Source organism: Centroberyx gerrardi, chromosome 13 (assembly GCF_048128805.1).
Source record: "Centroberyx gerrardi isolate f3 chromosome 13, fCenGer3.hap1.cur.20231027, whole genome shotgun sequence".
Classification (NCBI taxonomy): Eukaryota; Metazoa; Chordata; class Actinopteri; order Beryciformes; family Berycidae; genus Centroberyx; species Centroberyx gerrardi.
The window spans coordinates 17,026,991-17,048,165 of record NC_136009.1 but is presented as its reverse complement, the minus strand read 5'-3'; the positions used below and the strand labels follow the sequence as shown (position 1 = coordinate 17,048,165).

The 21,175-nt window shown below is 40.6% G+C and overlaps 2 protein-coding genes across 3 annotated transcripts in view; both read right to left on the bottom strand.

Moving 5' to 3' along the window:
* Positions 1-412: 412 nt before the first annotated feature.
* Positions 413-9,432, bottom strand: LOC139912915 (tetratricopeptide repeat protein 39C-like). 2 transcript variants are annotated; one of them, XM_078287914.1, is made up of 14 exons: positions 9,036-9,432; positions 7,465-7,513; positions 6,147-6,275; positions 5,052-5,166; positions 4,454-4,859; positions 2,888-3,056; positions 2,675-2,768; positions 2,487-2,594; positions 2,278-2,387; positions 1,863-1,986; positions 1,619-1,716; positions 1,393-1,497; positions 1,265-1,303; positions 413-1,131 (listed from the first exon to the last, which is right to left on the bottom strand). In XM_078287914.1, exons 1-14 carry the CDS (start codon positions 9,179-9,181, stop codon positions 1,042-1,044), a joined length of 1,782 nt encoding a protein of 593 aa, XP_078144040.1. In that variant the 5' UTR covers positions 9,182-9,432; the 3' UTR covers positions 413-1,041. The 2 variants fall into 2 exon arrangements, 1 of the variants encoding a protein (XP_078144040.1); XR_013507124.1 differs by lacking the exons at positions 413-1,131; positions 1,265-1,303 and having other exon boundaries at positions 1,619-1,741.
* Positions 9,433-11,634: 2,202 nt separating this feature from the next.
* Positions 11,635-21,175, bottom strand: part of LOC139912913 (laminin subunit alpha-3-like) — a 59,143-nt gene continuing 49,602 nt past the window's right edge. Inside the window, exons 57-77 of the mRNA XM_071900837.2 lie at positions 20,932-21,083; positions 20,578-20,787; positions 20,315-20,463; positions 19,955-20,117; positions 19,687-19,814; positions 19,270-19,417; positions 19,046-19,144; positions 18,732-18,895; positions 18,484-18,601; positions 18,224-18,364; positions 17,921-18,051; positions 17,586-17,720; positions 17,317-17,437; positions 14,628-14,761; positions 14,271-14,451; positions 13,956-14,111; positions 13,694-13,859; positions 13,234-13,385; positions 12,749-12,842; positions 12,510-12,629; positions 11,635-12,103 (exon numbers count right to left, since the gene is read on the bottom strand). Coding sequence (XP_071756938.2) covers positions 11,958-12,103; positions 12,510-12,629; positions 12,749-12,842; positions 13,234-13,385; positions 13,694-13,859; positions 13,956-14,111; positions 14,271-14,451; positions 14,628-14,761; positions 17,317-17,437; positions 17,586-17,720; positions 17,921-18,051; positions 18,224-18,364; positions 18,484-18,601; positions 18,732-18,895; positions 19,046-19,144; positions 19,270-19,417; positions 19,687-19,814; positions 19,955-20,117; positions 20,315-20,463; positions 20,578-20,787; positions 20,932-21,083 — 3,008 coding nt within the window. The 3' untranslated portion in view covers positions 11,635-11,957. The remainder of the gene's footprint in view (positions 12,104-12,509; positions 12,630-12,748; positions 12,843-13,233; positions 13,386-13,693; positions 13,860-13,955; positions 14,112-14,270; positions 14,452-14,627; positions 14,762-17,316; positions 17,438-17,585; positions 17,721-17,920; positions 18,052-18,223; positions 18,365-18,483; positions 18,602-18,731; positions 18,896-19,045; positions 19,145-19,269; positions 19,418-19,686; positions 19,815-19,954; positions 20,118-20,314; positions 20,464-20,577; positions 20,788-20,931; positions 21,084-21,175) is intronic.

The window sequence follows — 21,175 nt, the reverse complement described above, 5'->3', positions numbered from 1 at the left end:
GCAATGAAAATATCAAATTTAATTGCACTAGTTCAAATAAAAAAAATTCAATTTAGTTTGCAACGATTATGATTTTGAATATAAATCTGATTTCTTTGCCTTGCATGTTTTAGCTCATTTTGCAATGTGCATAGTTTTGGGTTGCAATAATTGTTTTCTTGGTTTGTGACCCCAAATGTCTTTGTGTTATCTGAACAAAATCTCCACCATAGACATCTGCTCTGAACCTGGCAAGCACATTGAAGTAGCAAGTGCCACAACCTGTGGTTACTTCCCCACAGCCCATTTTAATCCCTTTAGTAAATCCCCGAACCCTGGAGAGAGAACCACTCTGGTGGGGCATCATCATGCAAAATCGTGCCTCTGTACATTATGATGCATAATCAAATGTGTCTGATAAAATACAATGCTCCACAGTTTAAAGATATTTATTATCTTAAAACGGAATCACCAAAAAAGGAGAACCAGTTTACAGCAAAGTAGCACTGTGCAACTAGGCTACTCAAAAGTGACAGGACAATATGTTCCCACATCTCTTAAAATCCCCTGTGGAAAGGTGTATTTACACTTATATAAATACATATCTGCTTGAAAACCAAGGGCTTCAACATGTTAAAAAACTATTACAGTGGTTGGTAGACTACTCGTGCCCATATAGACTAGCGAAGCCTTAACAGTCACAAATCTCAAAGTCATTGATCAACACTGAGATAGATAGATTGTCAGGCTCTCAAAGTCATAGGCTGTGAGTCACTCATTTTAATTGCTTTGTCAGTTACAACCTGATAGGCGACCTGACCAAGCTAGACCTTGGGTGTCACAACTGACAACTGTAAAACACTTATTGTAACTGTTCTTCCACAAAAAGCCTATATACTGTGCACATTTTAAAATGATGCATTGGCTCGGTATGTGAAAAGTAAAAATTAATCAACTGAAACATCAGTGAAACATCAGTGATACATCGGTGTCTGGGATGTTGTTGTGGCTTTTCCAAAGAGATTTTCTTCCTCTTTTTTCTGAGGTTTATGTAAAGCTTGGTCAAGGTTGGGCTGCGGCCCTCACAGAGGCAAGAGCAGAATGAATACGAACATGGAGCCTGTTCTCAAAGTCATAGCCAGCATAGTCCTCCTGCATAATCCATAAAAAGAAAAACATAATGCAAATTATCAATCAAAACTTTGTGATAATTTTAGCAATTGCAAAGTGTAAATGTTTAGAAATCTGCATGCAAAAGGCAATCCAATAAAGAGACCTACTGTACCTTGGCCTGAAGCATTAGCATTTGACCCTTCCCTGCAGACTGAGACAAACAGAATGAAACATTTAGACTACATGACTTCCCCAAAATCTCAGATAAGACAAACAGTTTTTCACACACAGATGACTTACCTCTGGGATGTCCAGTAACACACAGCCCAGTTCATAGCAGGAGTAGGGCTGCACATAAGAGTTGCTCAGACGGCCCACCTCATCTCTTGCAGCCAGATGGAAATGCTGTAAGAATCAATCATGAGACACTAGATAAAACGAGTACCAACCGTAATCGCCACAGTATTGACTACTTTGTGATGCTCTCAGTGTTATATTAGTATATTGTTCTGAGGCGTGAGTGCACCTGAATGGCATCTTTGATGTTATGAAGACATTTGTTTATGGCACCAAGAAGCAGGTTTTTCAGGCCGGCACATGAGGCGTCATCAATTCCCTGCAGAACTGAAACAAGATAATAACAGTGTGGCTGCATCCAATGACACAAGACCAAACAAGGCAACAAGATAAACAAAAACTCTGAAACAGTGATTTGAGTGTTACACGATAACCCTTCATCTGTGTGTTTGTAACATCTGACAGTGCAGTACCTTGTGTCATGGTCTGCAGCTTGGAGGTGGAGCAGTTGGGCAGAGCTTTCCACAGGTAAAGAATCTCAATCACAGCCAGGATACACAGTTCCTTGGATGGACTGGGATTCCTTAGCTTCTCAGCCTGTCAAAATGTGTATACACGCACAATATAATACTTGCATATTATGCAGTGTATTGTATGTTGACAATGTCCATTGTCATTGTCATTTTGTTAGGTTATTTTATTTTTTATTCTTTTTATTGTTGTTGCTCTTTGTGTTCTTTTTATACTTACTGTGAACAACTCAAATGTGTCACACTGCAACCCAAATTTCCCCATGGGGAAAATAAAGTTGCTATTCTATTCTATTGACTTTCACTTGTATTTTGCACCAAGAATTTGCAGTAGAGAATCAACTGGGGACATACTCACCCTCTTCATAGAAAACAGCTCTATCTGATTATTCTTGCGTTTGAAAAGTCTCTGGACGTCCTTGAAGACAGCTGCAGCTCCCTCCAGGTCACCTGTGGCTCCTTGGCACACTGCAAAGCACCACAAAATATAATAAGGCTTTAGAGCCAATACAGGACTCACAAGAGCTACGCTTAAAGCCTAATTCATATGTACTGTACTGCTACTACCTCCAGTTAAATAGGCGTAGTAGCACTGGGACCAGCGAGACTCAGTCTTCAGTCGCTCAAAAGCCCTGTAGGCATCTCTGAAGCTCAGCTCAATCATGCTGCACCAACCTAAAAGATCAGCCATCAGACATTATTATGGTGCAGACAAGTGCAAGTCAGATGGTTTGGAATCTGAGAGGAAACAGTACCTATTTCATATAAACACACGTGCTGAATCTCCCTCTGGTCTGTGGCCAGGTCTAAGGCATCATTGAAGGACGTCAAGGCACTGGTGATCTGGCACTAGAAAAGGGAACTCTGTGGTGTGAATTACAGACTGACACAATATTGTACTTTCCCCAAGTCTGGACAATAGGCCACATAGCAGCAGATACTAAGATATATTCTTAACATGTACATACCTCTAGGCGCTGTACTCTGCCTTTAAAAAACATGAAGAGGGAGGAGTTGGGATAGACAGCCTCCCTCTGTTGAAGAATGGATTTGGCCTCCATCAGCCCTGCCTGTGTGTCTGTGCCATCCAGAGCAAAAAAGGGCTGCACTACCGTGTGATACCACAGGAGGGCCAGCCTGCATAGGAAGCACAGACACTGGAATGAGTGGGAATGTACAAAATGAGAGCTTTTACAAAATCACAACAATTTATGGTGCTTTTTAAGTCTTTGGCTGACAAATGATAACACTTTTACCCACCATATTTTCACTTTATTTAAAATATAGTAGTATAGTTGAAATATTTCAGTTTTTTATTTATTTCAAAATGTATATATAGCATTATCATTATTGAACTGACAAACCCTAAACTTAGTTGATATGACCAAGTTTCTTCTGTTGACTTTAAAGAGAGGAGCCAAGGAGCCGACACGTGTGTATTTAGGAATTAAGACTTATTCATTGCCATGGCAATGGTTGGGGAATTTATTTAGCCAGGAGCCAGCATCTCTATTATTAAAGTTGTTCACTTTTAGACCTGACAGGGCTTTAATGCATTTCATTGCTTTTGGATTCTGCTGTGGATGTGTGGGTGGCATTAATATTCACCCAATTCCATATGGCTGAAAAAATGTTTACTCATTGTGTAATATCCTGGTAATTTAGGATCACTGATTTCCATTTCCAATCACACACAAACCAACAACACAAGCTAGCATATCATCTCACAAGGAAGACGTACCTTCCTTCACTCTTGTAACAGGGTTCCCACATTCACTTGGGCATCAAATTCAAGGACTTTCCAATAGGCCCTTTTCATATCGTCATGGCTTACTGACAAACCAATTAAAAAAAAAAAAACAGAATTGTAATGGCTACTAGCACTAGATACATAATGTAAGAAATTAAAATTTTGGGCAGGTTGAGGAGCGATTTAGTGAAGGACAGAGCTGGCAACAGGAAGTTGTAATGCACCGGTTTCTCAATAGAGAAGCATTGAGAAACAGAATGTGAAAAGGGCCTATTACTTTCAAGGTATTGTTTGGTGAAATTCAAGGACTTGACATTGTCTTGTTTTGGAGTAAGACACGGCATTGGTCAGAATTAGAAATTTTAGAGGCCTCGTTTTTTTTTTACTCTGCTACATCAACAGAAATACCCATGATACAACTCTGTACCTTTTTCTGAGTATAGGGTTTTCCTTGGGATGTGAAATGTTGACCCTAGAAAGTAGAGATCCAGAGAGCTGAGGCATATTGATGAATTTAGGTGCTATATTTTCATTTTAAAAAATCAAGTACTTTCTAATTTATTTTATTTTTCTCAAATCCACAAACCTTCAAGGATTTCCAAGGCCTGTGGGAACCCTGTAGCATTTATGTTGCCATTACTTTGTGACACCCTTTACAACTGAACGAGTTAGATCATATTTCAATAACAACCGAAATCACAGTTCAAACCCAAATAGTAACGAGATGAAAGCAAGTTATGACACCCTACTGCTCTCTGCAGGGACATGTGGCACACCTACTCACGTAGCTAAGGGGGCCTTCATGTCCTTACTTTCACTGGCATACGTGAGGGCTGACAGGCCTTGGAGACGGTCGCCAGGGAAGCCCAGCAGGTTGACGATCTTCAACAGGTGCGGCGGCACCATGGAGATACAGAGGTGGAAGAGGCCATAACCAAAGCTGACCGAACCCTTCAGCCTATCCAGAGCCTCAGGGCTGATCCCGTCCAGGCGCTGGGAGGGGCTTGGCCCAGGTGGAGCTGCGTGGTTGTGGTTGGACTGGTCAGAGGAGGACGACAGAGATGGAGATGGCAACCCTTGTTGTTCAGAGGCCCTCCGTTTGCTGCCCTCCTGCAGCTGAGTGATATCACTGTAGCACTTGTTGTACATCTTCCAGGCTTTACGGAGGATCCAGCCTCCTTTGATGTATGCTGTTAGGGGATCGGATTGGAGATTAAGTCACTAAATGGTATTATCTTTTGTAATGGCATGCTGGCTAAAACAAAGAACAAAAACACAACTATTAATATTATAACTCAGATTAGCGTACTGCACAACTCATTCATTTCACTTCACATCAAGTGAAAAGTCTTCAATGGTTCACAAAGACTGCAGAGTCTTACCTGACAGCTCTTGTTTGATGAAAGACAGCACTGCAAGGTAAACCTGGCAGTCTGCAATGATGATCTGCCTCTGTAGGCGATCCACTGCAGCCACCCCTGACCTCTGGGAGTCCATCTGCCCACACAAAGGCCACACAGATTGGTATGACAGGCAGACAGGAAGGCAAGCTAACAAATGGCAGACCTGGGAATTTCTGTACAGTATAAACTGCTACATTTCATGCAGACTGTCAAGTAGGGCTGCACGATATATCGTTTCAGCATCGTCATCGCGATGTGCGCATGCGCAATAGTCACATCGCAGGACGTGCGATGTCAAGTAAGGCAAATTAACTCAAACATGTCATGCTAGAACTTTTTTGCTGCTTGATACAAAAGGAAAACTCGCATGGTTCTCATTTTCCATGACTAATCTACAAGAGAAGTCTGTCTAATATAACATAATTTACTCTGATTTAAGGGTTTGTTATAAGAGTAGTGTATGTTACCTTTACAGCTTTCGCGGCTCCGAACCGTAGTTGGGAAGCCTCTGGTGTTGTGCTAGCCTATTTTAGCTTAGCCTGGCTCGTAGCTGGTAACAAGCTTTTTACTAAGAGTCCGGACCAACTCTGCAGTGGAGAACTGGCACTTTATTTCTGTACAGCAGCGAACATAATGCACGGCCTCTCGGTGACGTTCTAAGCTCTTTTCCCGCTAACTATGATAACTTTACTCACTTAGCATCCTGCAACTCACTCTGGCTGCGGCTAAAAACAAAACACACTCACTTCCTACTGTCACCCGCACAGCTTACCCACAAGGCCACCTTCTTAAAGGGGCAATGCTTGATAGAGCTATTCAAGTCATTTGGTGAAAATTCCTGTATTTTTTCATATCGCAATATATATCGCAGAAAAAAAAAATATTGCAATGTCAGTTTTTTCCAATATCGTGCAGCCCTACTGTCAAGTGTGTTTAATTTCTGTTCATCTCTTAACTAGCATAAATTTGTGTTGTGTGATAGAGGGAGGAGAAGGGTAAAGTCAACAGGCATGTTTGCCTACACTTAATGCCAGTATATTTGCAGTGTGTTTTCAAGTGGTTAATGTTACTCACACTCCTCTTGATCTTGTTTTTGATTGTTTCAATGACTCCAGTGTTCTCACTCTCACACAGTCTCTCTGTGGCCTTGAGGTCCTCAAAGGCCATCTGCATTTTCTCCTCTTCAAACGTCATCATGGCATTCTACAAAAGGTAGCCAGATAAACAAACCTGTTCAACACAAACAAGTGTAGCAAAACAACTGCTAGCAAGCCACACATCTTAGATTTAGAACAAAAATCCCAATCCATGACTGACAAAAGTCACCAAAGCAGGAAAACAAAACCAAATTGGACAAGTCAGTCTAATACTGGTTCAGATTTCATAGAATCAATGCTTCAGATTGTGAAGCATTGATGATAAACTTGTGGAACAGATGAAGACAACATACAGCAGGAACCAGGTGCATGGGCACAATTTGATCAAGGAGGCCAATGACAATTGCCCATCTAATATAAAGTTCGGTCACTAAAAACGTAATCCATCATCAAGCAATAAATTATTATCAAATTCAATACACATCCTTATATTCTGGAAATGGGAAACTCTCCACCTATTTTTAGCACTGTAGGACTCATTGAATTCACAAATTCATCATTCAATTCAAGTCAGCTATTGCATAAATCATCCTTCTCTACTATCTCCTTTGTGGCACGAGCAGGTTAATGAATCAGTGTAACTAATTACACACCAAGCCCAAGTTCTCCAGACTACGCTATGTCAACCTGTTAAATTACCTATTGAAAGTCTCAATGCCACTTCAACAAGTAAGAGGGGCTAATTTTGGAAGGTGATTTTAAGATGGCCAAAATATTAAAGTGTCACCTTGGGCCATCTGGTGGATAAAGTTGAAGATGATCTAAATTTTAAAATCATCTCTCACCTCATGATGACTGATGCAGGATCATTTGCAACTGTTAGTTGTATTGATTCCAGTAGCATAGAGGTGTCCCTCCTCTTGTCCTACCAGCTTTGTCATATTATGCTTTGTCACTTTTATTTTTCTCAGCACTTTGAACAGGTGGCTCTCCTTATTGCAGACTTATGTACACAATAAGGCTGGTGTCGGACAGAGACAGACACTCTTGGGAACACTGATACCGTGTTGTAATGTGATTTGATTCATATTTAGGTTTTGAGGTTATTAAGATTTATGTAAAAGAAAAAAAACAAAACAGGTAATCCAAATTAGTCAGCAACATGTTTGTTTTTGTGCCAGCCGACATAAATATGCTGGCTTTGTGCCTGGCAGGAACACAAGGGAAATTCCTTAAGTGCCATTATCTAACTAAAATAGCAGTGTGCTGCTACAGGATGTTGCATCTCTACTCACCAGAAAACTAACAAAACTGGCCCCAAAACTCATCAAAGGACTATGGTTTCTGAAAGAGAGGGACATACAGAGAAATGGTTAAGTGGCATGACAACAGAGACATGCCGTATAAACAGTTAACTAACAGAGCTGAAAAAAAAAAAAAAAAAAAAAGGAGAAGGAGAAAAAAAAATGTGTTAAGCCTGTTTCACATATCAAGCAATAATCTATCCTCTAGCAATTTCCTCTGAATTGGTTCACTGTGAAAACATGAATAGGTTGAGGTCAAAAGTGCCACAGTCAGAGAAAAGCAATTTGGTTCAAAGGCAATGTGATTTCTGAGGGGACAAATATCCCTTCATAGTGTTGGTCTTGATTTAACATAACACTGAACTGCTTACCTAATCTCCAGGCTTATAACGCAGCACACATTACAAGTACAACCGGACCAGGGAGACTTAGCAGCAGCCAAGTTAATACAGCTAGTCACAAGTTCACTCTCAGTTTCTGTCATGTGTCGCCGAGTTCCCTCCGTCTCCCTTGATGATGCAACAACCACAGTATGACACCCAGTGCTACATGTAATTAGTGGGAGAGGTGACATTTAGGCTTCACCAGGAGTCAGGACACACACAGGCTGCCCTTCTGTGTCATTAAGTCAAACCAATTATTAAACTTGAAAGCAGTCACCCCCAATAGACAACCTTAAAGTAACATGTTGTGATTGATAAATTGCCCTATCTCCTCTGAAAATGTGTGTGGATTGAGTGTGGATTAGAAGGTATTTTTGAGGTTGAACCTTGATCTCTTAACACTGAAAATCCAATAAATATATCTTAGTTTCACACAACAAGCTTTGACAGGTACAGAGATCCAACCATTCACATGTGGTTGCAGAAGACATGAGGAATGTAACGGGGCCAAGATGAACAGCTTTTAGCAACACAAGCTGGTTTAAAGTAGCTGAAAGCCAATTTCTGTGGCATGGCAGGAATGCTGTTAAGCATATTGAACTACTGCCTCTTCCACAGCTCTGAAAATTTTGTTCATTCAGATTCATGGTTACAATGTGTTGCAGCTTGTGTGTCATAAAGCACTCTTGTGAGAGAATTGTTATAAACAATAGAGTCAAAAATGGGCCAGCTGGCTGACAGGTATGTTACAGTATCATGAGAGCCTCAAGGCAGAGACAATGTCTGAGGGTGAGTGGTGGAGTGTGAATATGTTAAGGGGGTTGAACAAGATTAACTTGCCTACTCCTTGTCACCTTTTCATATGGTGCTACCAGATGAGCATGACAATGATGTTGAGGTTTTGTCTGTTTATGCAAAGCACAGACAGTGAGGATACTGGAATGTCTTTCTGCATTTTACTTGTCTGTCTGTGACCTGCTGTTCTGAAACGTTACAGCAAATCTTAAAATTGTCATAATATTTCAAAATCCGCTGCTACAATACAGGGCTAGAAACAGCGACGATAAACACTGCAGCCTTCCGTCATATAAATGTTACACGTGGGTTTCCCAGACAACAGTAGAAAAATAAAATGCAGGATCAGGATGTTGTTATTGTCTCTGGAAAAGCCACACAGACCTGTATGCTCTGAAGAGCTCGTCGCTCTCCTTGAATCCATTGTTGAGAAGCATATTGATTCCCCTCAGTGCCAATTCTGCGTCGTCGATACAATTCGTCTTCTCCTCCTCAACACTTCGCCGGGTTGGTTCTGTTGTGCCCGCCATTGAGATGTCCGATACCGAAGGCGAGGAACTGAACGCGGCCGGGGAGGGAGGGGACGTCTGGTTAGTTGACTTGCAGACAGAATAGTCTCAGCCAGTGGCGCAGTTTTGAGCATACACAAAGTGGTATTACATCCATAGTCTTACATGGCCAGAATAAGCGACCTGGTCCACATAATAACACTAATGTCAATGTGTTTCGGTTTGCCTTGCCCCCCCAGCTGATCGTTGTTCCGTATTCTGCCGCCGGAGCGTTGGTTCGTGCGCAGAGAGAGAGCGCGCGCGCTGTGGTGGGGCGTTCTTCTCTTGTTCTGAAGGGAAATACGCTGCCTTCAAATGCTCTCGGAATTATCATTATTCCGATTAGTTTGGACATGAACGAACGACCTATCAAAACTGATGACTGGGAAGGTAGGAATTAAAAAAAAAAAAACCCGGGTTGCCGAGATGTGGCATTTAGGGGACAGAAGGCATTGAAGCCATGTCACCAACTGATGGTAAATGTTTTTTGTGTATATATTATTAGAATCTATTGTTGTTTGGAATTCTGTGTAAGTAGTTAGTTGTTGTGTCCATTTCACTTTTTCTTTAACTTTTAGTTGTCATGCTTATTGTTTTTTATTAATTAATTTAAATCAGTAATTACAGCCTGATTCTCTCCTCTTCATTCTGCAGCTGCAGCACAAAGTAGCTACATCTACACGCCGCTTGATTTCTAAAACAAAACCACCACCAAAAAATAGTTTGGTCACAGGGTGCATTAATTATTATTTCCGACCAAAAGTACTTGAATGCCACTTTTCATCTAGGAAGTAGGAGCTTACGAAGAGCCCTTGAAGGCAGCAATAGTGTGGGCGTGATGGTGTTGAGCAGGTTTGAGAAATGCCTGTCATCGAAACCAAGGAGGCTCCAAGTTTATAACCACTAGTCCATACTCGGGGATGCGCGCGCCACAACTCCGCGCAGACTTGCCAAAAATGCGCATAAACAGCATAAATTTGGGAAAATGGAAAAATCAGCTTCATCAGTCCCTGCCTATGCCAATGCTCAATGCCCATGTGCAGTTTCAGACTGATTGGCCAACCCATTGAGGAGCAAAATGGATGCAGACAGAGTTTTCCTCATTTTATAGTAGGATAGTAGGATGTTCCACCTTGTCAAATTATAGCGATGTTATTAGGCACGGCCAGTGTATTTGAGCTAACAAGGGTTTAAGCAGCGTTGAGAAAGTTACACCTGCTGACAGCCTTAACCAGTGAACCACTTTTACCTCAACCTACTCTAATTCAAACTTTTGATTAATTACTTTTTGATTAGGCTACTCTGTCTCCGAAATGTAGGCCTATAAAATATGAAGATAAATCGACACTATTTAAATTTACACCCGGGGATTTGAATCAGCATAGCATTAAATATGAGACCTACTCACAGAATTGCAAATTATATTCGTCTATATGAAATCTCAAAAGTTATTCAACAATTATTCACGGACTTCTATAAAATACCCTAAATGTCCCATTGCATGAAATCTGTTACTTGTCACCATGATCACAAGGCAACAATGAACATTGTATTTAATGTAAACAGAGGGATGCAACAGCAAAATAAATCAGATTTAGTATGTCGTGTTTCATAAAGACCTTTCTCAAGATCTACTCATGGCATACAATATTTATAAAGCACAGGTTATAAAAGGGTTCACACATGAATATACACTATAAACTATACAGGAATGCATGTAAAGAATATGTCCAATAATCATGCATGTTTTTTTTTTTCTTTCACAAATTTTAGCACAAATGTACAAAGCACTGAGGTATACACTTGCTGGGGAATCAAAATAAAACCATTTTGTTTTTCTTATTTTACTAAAAAACATATTCTAGTAATATGGGCTAAATGGTCCCAAACATGACCGGTCAGAACTTTGAGACTAATGCTAACTATAAATAAAATTTGGCAAAATTTGACAGACAATGCTCCAGAAAATTAAATACATATTTTTTTCTGTTGTAACCAACATTCACAACCACACACAACATCTCTATGCATGCATAGGAATGCAAAATGGAATATGAGTTAATGACAATGGCAATACAACACGTGTAAAACCATGTGATTTCAAAGCCTGTGTGAAGAGTCCATGTCTACTCAAACCAGTTAACATGCAGAAGTATACATGCTCACATAAAGACTCTGACTTGAGCACCATGGATTTAAACTGCAAATTATTCTAACACAAACTTTTGAGTCCAAAGAATGAGTTGAAGAAAGATGTCAACTAATAATGCCGATCACCATTAAAGCACCATCACAAATGGCATATAATTGGTTTTCTTAAAGTGCGGGGTTGCTCATACTGCAGGGTGGTGATAATGCAGCCCTGACCTATCACAACCATATTCAGTAGCATTTGATTGTAGATAGAGAATAAATGCACCGACACATCTACAAACCAGATTGTAAAACATCTATTAGAATATGCATTCATAAAATGGTGACGCAATACATGATTTTTTATCACAAAATAAATATAGAAATGTTTAACAGAGCAACAAATATTATGATTCTGTAAGCCGCTGCTCATATCTCCATTGTATACACACACACACACACACACACATACACACACTCTTACTGTACATACTCACATTCAAACGCACTCATAATATATACATTCTTACACATATACACATTCTCTGTCTTGGTAACAGATTGCACATGGTTGCCAGTGGACATGGTCCCAAGGTTTGGTGAGGATGTAGTGAGATGCTTTGGGTCAGCCTGCTGGACACTCTCTGAGGTTGACGGGACCAAACACCCCCGGCAGCCTGTCGAAGGAGACCGGGTCGCCGTTGATCCTCATGTCCTGGATGCATCCCACAAAGGATGATGTGACAGGGAGGGTGTGGTGCATGGACGTCTCTGCAGCAGAAAGTTACATGTGGTGAACTTGTGAGTGATTTCATCGTTCCAGCTCATTTGACTGCATTTTATTATTCTGTCTGTCTGTCTGTCTGCCTGTCTGTCTGTCTGTCTGTCTATCGATCTTTACTGAGATATTTGGTAGCCATATTTTGCTGATTCATCACTTTTCTAGGACTCATGTCAAATTCACTGGTTTTATTAATTTCCATGTTAATGTTTGCTCACAAAACAGACATCTATCTATCTATCTATCTATCTTTTTTTACAAATGTATTTTATTCTTGTGCAGTTGTCTGAGTGCCTGTTATCTGGCATGAACTAACTAGATAGATACATAACGGGCCAACTAACCAACTAAATGATAGGTCAGTTCAGCATCTGCCAATTTCCCCTTAGCACTCACCAGGAATGCCACCCACATACAGGGGGTCTTTGGTCAAAGTGGTGGGGGAAGATGGTGGCCCGATCTTGTAATTGCCCAATGTGTCCACATGCAGTTGCACAACATTTTTCCTCTTGATCACTAGAAGAGACACGGACAGTCACTTATTACAAAGTAAGATAAATCAGTGTCTTTGGTGCTTAGGCAACAATCTCAGTTTGTGCTGATGATCCTGTTAAAAGTGACTGCATGCGTTTTACCTGAAATTTTATGGAACGTTCCGTCACACAAGGTAGTCTTGGGCAGGACTGACACCCTGAATTCCCCTTCTCCATTGTTCACCTGTGCCACTACCTGCAGATTATGAGAGTTTGTCCAAACACAGTGGATCTAATGAGATGTATAGGGTTTGCAATACAAGTAAAATCACCTGTTCATTTAAGTCAAGTATGAATTTACAACATATTTGTATGTGTTATTATAAAGGCCCAACAAGCACATAAGTCACAATTGCTACTGCAAATAACTACTGACTATGTTTATTACATAGGAATGTAGACATTTATTTCACTCTCAAATTGACTGAATGAGCTCTTGATGCAAGCACAGACATTTAGAGATGTTTTTCAGCAAGTCCTACTGAAGTCCAAGAGCCAGTGTTTTCCAAAAACTGATTGTGTTTGGGGCTTTAAATTAGTAGCTGGCAAGAAAAAGCACATGATGTCCCAGCCTTACGAGGCCTCACCTCTCCTCTGAGCATGTAGATGCTGAGATAGTGGCCCATAGTGGGTCCATGCCGGGTCCTGCTGGAGTCAACATGAAGCAGCATTCCAGTCAGACTCCTTGGGCGGATGTCAAACAGCAGCTCAAAGCTAGAGCCCACAACATAGGAGTCATCTGAAATACGGGAAAGTGATGTCATCATCAACATTGTCATCATTGTAATCGTTGTCAACATTATAATCCATGACTATAACTATCAACACCATCGGTAGAAGGAATAACGTTGAAGGGGAAATAAGTAAGATTTTTCTGCCCCATTGCACATTATAATCATGTCTGTGGGGATTCGATAGGTTTGTTAATAAATAAAAAATACTCAACGATTAGTCCCACCCATTTTAATTGAAGACATTTCTTGATGCCCCTTTAAGTTCTCAAATCAATAATATCCTCTGCCAGTATTATCAGAGTAGTGTACTCACTGATAATGACATGTGCTCCTTTCCCTGAGAAATAAGCCCCGCTCTGTGTCTGCCCCTCAAAGCAAGGGCCAGCGCCACGATTGGCGGTTGGTTCTGGCAGTGGTGTGCCATTCATCTTGAAACTGCGGACACAGCCCAACACACTTTGCTTTGGAAGGTTCTTCCACTGAAAGTAAAAACAAATAATAATAATAAAAAATACTAGAAACTATAATTTGTGACTGAGGCTGCTTGTGTGCATTGGCCACTGTGGATTGTTCACCTTTAATTCTTTGTGAAGGGAGTCAGGGGCGCTGCCAAGGGACAGAGGTGACATGAACTCCATGGACGCCACCTCATCATTTGTCAGCTGACCGTCCTGGGCCCTGATTCCATCTACAACCAGCCGGAACCTCTTCCTCTCCAAGCTGAATATGACCTGCAGGCAGTAGAGTCACCATACAAAAAAACTAATGACAAAGCGTTTCATGAAATACTGCAATGTGGCTTCATTGGTTTTGTGGCAACAGTGTAAAATGGTGCTTTGGTTTCGTCTCAAAACACAGTACGTTATTATTATATGAAGCAGACCACTGACCGAGTGCCACTTCCCATCGTTGTACTTCTCCCGGTTGAAGATCTCCTTGTGTTTGCCTACAGACAGTCTGATCCTGCCCTTGGACATGTAAAGAGCCAGGTGAGAGCGCCCTCCTGTGGTGGCAGCAAAGAACAGCAGGCCCTCAGCAGACCGGGTCCTGACATCTAGAGAGAAGTGGGGCCTTGGGAGGATAAAGAAAGGTATTCAAGTGTGGCATTCATCTTGAAATTGTGGATACAGCCAAGCACACTTTGCTTTGGAAGGATCTTCCACTGAAAGGAGAGTGTGTGTGTGTGTGTGTGTATGTGTGTGTTTGTGCTATGAAATGGTGCAGCAGCAGTGAGATGGTCTACTCACTTTGGCTGCAGGGCCTGTGGTGGAAGGCTGTAGCTCAGGCTGCTGACAGGACCCCCCATGTGATAGGCATGTTGGACCAGGGCTGGCAGTGAACACGCAGATAGACTGTCATTTACTGCCTCCGTAACACCATCCTACCACAGCACAGACAAATATAAACAGCAGAGAAATACTCAGTAAAAGGTACAAACTTGATTCTACGTCGTTGCTAGCTCACACCTCTCTGTCTCCAGCTGGGTTCCACTCTGTCAGTGAATGAGGATGGGAATGTACAAGAAGGCGTACAATAATGACAAACTTATTTAATAGACAGAAAAAAATGGATTGATGCTCCACAGACATGAAAGTGAAAAGAAATCAGGTGCCAGGCTTCCTACGCTCAGCCTTATCCACAGGTGAGAACATTAAGAACATGTTCGACACTGAGAAAATGTATGTGCCTGCTCTCATCTTAGTCTTTGTGGCATCTTCTATGATGCTGTACACAATTAGATGTCTCTCACTTAGGGTCAACAGACAGAATGTGGTAGTTTTGAGAAAACTGATATTGAAAAATGAAAGATATTGAAGATATTGAAATTGAAAAATGACAATCAATATGACGATAGCAAATCATAGCCTGATGATCTAGATGGCGTCACTTATAACTATTATTGTGGTGGTCAATATGGGTCAAAGGCCAGGAAACATGATCAAGCATTAATATCAATCATGAGTTTTCTGTTTGATGGGGACACTGTAATTACAGCTACAAATTGCTACAATAAAATCCTAAATGCTTCTTTTTGATTTCAGAAAGTTTTCTACTAGATTAGATTATGCTTCGTATGAAATCATAGCACAACCCTCATCCTTACTAGGTGTGTTTGGTAGGTGTTTGATATGAGGAGGAGAATGAGTGTAGTAATCTTGATAATATTAACAAATATAAGCGATTTGAGTTTTGGGATACAGCTGCAGATAACAGATGCACCTGAGATTGTCTATGGGTTGCAATAGATTGTAAGATTGTAAACAGATAGACATGAGGACTTTTCTGAAATGGATCGTGTAATCTTAATATTATAGAAAATACCATTTCTGGATGAGGGTAGGGTTACACCAAAAAATCACCATATTATACACAGGGTGATTAGAGATTTGTTTCTTAGTACATCTCCCTAATATATGATAAACCCATCAATCATTAATGAATTTCAGAGCATAATTACCTCAATTCCTATATTTTGACTTTCTGTGTTATCTCTACCCCTTTGGTTGCATTTGCATTGAGGTTTGGCCTTTAGTGTCAACTGATTATTGCAATTCACCTTTTTGAATTAATGTATTATTCATGAATTAATGTATTATTCAGGCGATCTGTTGTGGGTGGGGGTACTATGAGGATAGATGATTGTAGTCATGATATGCCCCCCTCATTCAGTGGCACTAATTCCAAATGACACATTTACTGAGCCTGGCAAATGAATCTGGGTATGAAGGGGTGCCAGTGATTTGAAGGTGGTGTGGTCATGCTTATGAGAACATGGGATGAGAATGATAACTGAATGACAATGCAGCTGGGCCTGAAATATTGCACTGTTTCTAGTCACATATCTCATGAAATACCAGTACTATTTATTTACTATTTACTATTTCAATCCAGGATCGTAATTCATTACACATCATAATGTAGGTCCTTGTGTGCATTGAATGGTAACAGTTTTAATAGTGAAAGCTACTGTGCTCGGTCAGGATGATTAGTAATTTTATCAGGCAGTGAAATTACCATTTGTGCTCATAATCAGGAATGTTTGTGTTTGAGTGTGGCCCTTAGGTGTGATAATACTGAATTAGAGGGACCATGCTTGCGAATGACCGGTTAGAAAGATGGCTTATTACTGATTTACATGAAAAAAAGAGAACAGACATGAGATGATTTTAGGATTGTTATTCACATAACACTGTTTTTGTTTGTGAGAACTGGAATTTTTCAATAGAATAGACAATTATGGTGAAATAGAATACATTTAATAATAGTTATGATAATTGGAATGTTCATGCAACAGTCTTTTTTTTGTCAATGAAGTACATTGGAAATGAATGAGCATGTGCAAAAACAACAGAACATTGAAAAGTGCAAGCTTCCAGTTATTTCATGTCAATATCAGATTCTTGTCAATATCAGCAGGTCTTAGGGCATCCTTCTCCTTCTTCATCTCTGGAAATGAGGCAGCAAAACACAATGTAAACAATGTCAACAAAACACAGAGACACTGTGGATGCGATATGGGACTAACCATTCATTCACATTCAGCAATGGTAAAAGATTCTTTCACAGTGCTAATTTATGAAAGTTACAAAGGGGAAAATAAAGCTGTTTATGTCTTCCTGCTAGTGAGTGGAATCAATCAAGTTATCATGGTTATACGGTACACTGGCTAGTTCTGACAATCATCACAATATTTTTCTATATCTTGAAATAAGGTGGATTGTTCCACTAGTATCACAATAATGTAATTTGCTTCAAGAAAATGTTTTAATCTAGTTGATTTGCTTGGAAAAAAGTAAAAGTATTTCACCCAAATGGCAGATTCTTCACTTGTTTTAACAAAAACAAAGTTAGAAAACTATAAAGCTAGAATAAATGACTTATTAAGATGGATATTTTTGCAGTGTGTGTGTGTGTGCATGTAAGACAAATCCTCACCTTGTTAGTGTTGCGGTCCAGCATCAGTTGGGGGGGTCTGTCAGTGGTACACACATCCAGCAGCACGTTTCCAGAGGCGGCAAACTGGCTCAAGTCCTCAGCTCTGTACAGATTTTGTGGCCTGCAAGAAGAACAAGCACACCGCATGGCTCAGACGACAAACACCAAATGAAGTTAAACCTTATACACTATGCAAACTATCACTGCAGCGGCTAGTGTGACTACAACGATAACAAATCTCTTTATAATACGCAGTTAAGAAAGATTACCGTCTGGTGTAGAGGTTGGAAAGGCAGCCTTTGAAAGTGTCTTTTCCGAGGAACACAGCGGCGCCTGTGTCAGCTATGGCAGTGCTGGAAGCCTGCAGCTGGCCAGCATCCTCATCATCGATAAGGAACTCAATCCTGTTTGGAAACACGATCGTAGCATTTATTGTATATTAGCTGTAGCACCGATCATTAATTGCTATAGTCAGACCAGAAGGTTGTCAAAATAATGTCAAATATCTATGGATAGTCACATTAATTTATTAGAGATTTGAATGTAAAATCATTACTTCTTTATATCTATTATGGATATTTGCACAAAATAAGGGTCACTATACCTGTCAGCTCTTTTGGCTACAGTCAAATAATGCCACTGGCCATCCTGGTATTTTTTGTTAGATTTCCAGGCCTTGTCTTTGAACTTGAGAACCACATAGCCATTTACCAAAGCCAGTTCAATCCCAGTGGCCTGGAAAATAGAGAAAACAGAAAAATAAGATAAAGAGTTTAATTGTGAGAGAAAAGTCTGACCTGGTTGGTTCTGCCTGTTGTCTCAGGCAAATCACAAAATCACATTTCAAACCTTACCGTGCAATACAAGGAATAAAGAGACAGAAAGACAGAGTAAGTGAAGGACTGACCGACTCTTTGTTCTGCAGAAGGAGACCCTGGTTCTCTGTGCTCTTGAAGCCGAGTGAGACAGTAACATCATTAGCCAGGCTAAAGCCGCTGAGGTCAGTTGACAGGGAGCTCCCCAAGCTGAACTCTGCTTTACGAGGAACCTGGACAAGAACAAGGACATGACTGGGTTAGCACATAAACTAAACTGTGTTTTGGGCAGTTATATGATAGGACAGGACAAATTGGGAACAGTTTTGGCACGTTGAGGTTAACATCTTACCAAGACATCTCTGGGACAACCACGGCTGATGCCTACTTTCTCTGCAAAGGTTTTGAACTCGTTATTCAGCTTCACATTCCTCAAGCATCCTTTGAGGGGTTGTGCGGTGATGTTATTTCTGTGAAAATGAACAGGAAATCAAGTTATTCTCTCTGAAGTGGGAAGCAGTTCACTGTCTAAGCACATGCACATGCAGTAGCACAATCAACATAATGATTTGATTTTGATGAAAGTCGATAATCACATACTTTTCCCTCAAGTCTTGTGGTACACCACCAATGTAGCATTCTGTAAATTCTCCTATGGTATACTGAACATTGGCTTTGACCGCCTCTTGATTTGCCACGCGGACTTTGATCTCCTTTCTTCCAATTCCCTCTATAATAATGTAGATTTCTGCCAAATCAGCCATCTGAAGAGAGGAAAGAGGAGCAAGATGTCGTTGAATTAATAATTCTAATTTCATCGCAGGTTACCCATGTGGGATGTCATCTGGTTGAGTAAAGGTGACTGTCAAGAAGGAGCTTGATTGATTGCAGAGAATAAAATTAGAGCTCCTTACCACTGGGAACACTTTGCTGTTACTTCGAACTGGTGATGGGAGCAAGTTACTATGTACAACAACATAGCCCCTCTCAGTTGTCACACTGTAGTATTTCTCCTATGTAGTAGAGGAAATAGAATAATGATGAAATTCATGCCAACAACACTTTTAGTTCTATTGAAAAATACATCAAAGACATCAAAATTAATAAAATAACTGCAAATTTATAAACAATGATTTACCTCATTTCCTATGTAGAAGAGCAGTCCATTCTCAGCACGAGTGGAGACTGTGTACTGAGTCCTGATTAAGCTGACCGTTGGTTTATCTATAGTCAGCTTGGCATATCCAGTGCCTTCAAAGAAGTCAAAATCTATTGGAGGTACATACCTGCGTAGAAGATGGATTCAGTCAGAAAATTCTGTCAGAAAATTCACATCTAAGAAATTTGCTTGCTCCATGGAATTAATGTCTTCCCATCAAGTCTCCACCTTAGTACATTTAGTTGTGCTTTGAGAAAACAACTAACTGCATGTGTGCGTTTTAAAGACTCTACTACTGATACAAGTCTGTGTTTGTTCTCTTGAAATTGCAAAGCATTTTACAACTTCAAAAATGCTACCAGAGTGGCTTTAACACTAATCATGCTCAGGGCCTACCTCTTGCACGGAGTCTCCAAATTGATCTTCACAGCCTTTTGGAAATTATAGAGACTGATGAATCTGTCGTTGAAGGAGGAGAACTCGATGCAGCCCTTGTACATGGGGTAGTTGAGAGATGCTGGTGGCTGAGGAGAAACAAAATAGAGAAAAGTATGGTATTTTATATTAATCAAAATGCATACTAGTTACAAACATCTCAGAACTGCAGTGCTTGTTTCCTGTACTCAGAATATCAAGCTGGCTGATGATGTCTTTGGGAGCTTACAGTGAAGTTGGTGGGATAGCCTCCAACGTAGAAGACCACATCACTGGGGCTGAGGTTCAGAAGGTTCTTGGTCTCCTCTCCTTGCTTGGTGCTCGGCTTTGGAGCGTCAGGTTTGTTGGTTGTGAAGAGTTTGGTGAGGACCACCTCTGCGTCTTGGTAAATTCTAAATCATGACACACACTGTATGTTATAAAATATCCAATCTTTCATCAAATTTGGAACCTTCAAATTTCTTACAAATAGCCTCAGTTGTTTTCACCTTGAATATTAATGTTACTAAGACATTTTTGAAACATTTCAATAGAATTATGGTGCCAGTTCAAAGATACAACAATTGTAAACTGAAGATGAAAAAGTTACCTGTATAGGTCCACTTTGTCAAAGAAGGCTGGCTCAGACGCAGATGCGGTGATATAGTCTGTTTTGATCTCATGCTCAGCTCCATTGAGCTTGTACACACAGTACAGCACATTCTTCCTGAGAGCCATACCTATGAAGTCTTTAGAGGACTATAAGAGAGAGAGTTTGTTATCACCTTGTGCACAAACACAAACTTGTGTACATTTTCAACCAAAATAGTCTTGTAACCGTCAATTCTGAACGCTGCGTTTGCATTCACTCACATCTTCATTGCCAAGGTAGAGCACAAACATGTCTCCCTTGTCTGCACTCTGTCTGCGTCTGCGGCCTCCATCTCCTCTGTTAGGATCAGTAGGATCCTTAGGTCTCTGCAGCATCAGAGACATGGCTGTGTAGGCCTTCAGATCCTCCATATTCTTTGGGGGACGCAGCTCCACATGGCCATCACCTGTGAACTTCATAGGGACCACAATCTGGAGAGAAGAAATGGATAAAGGAAGCCATTAAACCCAGCGAGGAGAGATGTTATACAGTGGACAAGTCTGTACGATTTTGGGTTCAAGGTATACAGTATGGAGAGTAAATGGATAAACATACTATAAATAGATGGAACCTACCCTGTTAGCTGCATCCCGGGCTTGTTCGATGAGCTCTTTGATCTTCTTGATGTTCTCAGTTATGTTGCTGATAGGGGAGAGCTGAGAGGTGAGGTTCTCCACCTCTGAGATCTTATCATGCAGAGATGGGATGGTTTTCAACAGGTTCTTCACTGCAAACAGAACAAGAGAGACAGAAATCAGAAATGACATGACATATAACATGAAGAATGGTTATCCTGTACCATACAAAAAAGAAAAGGAT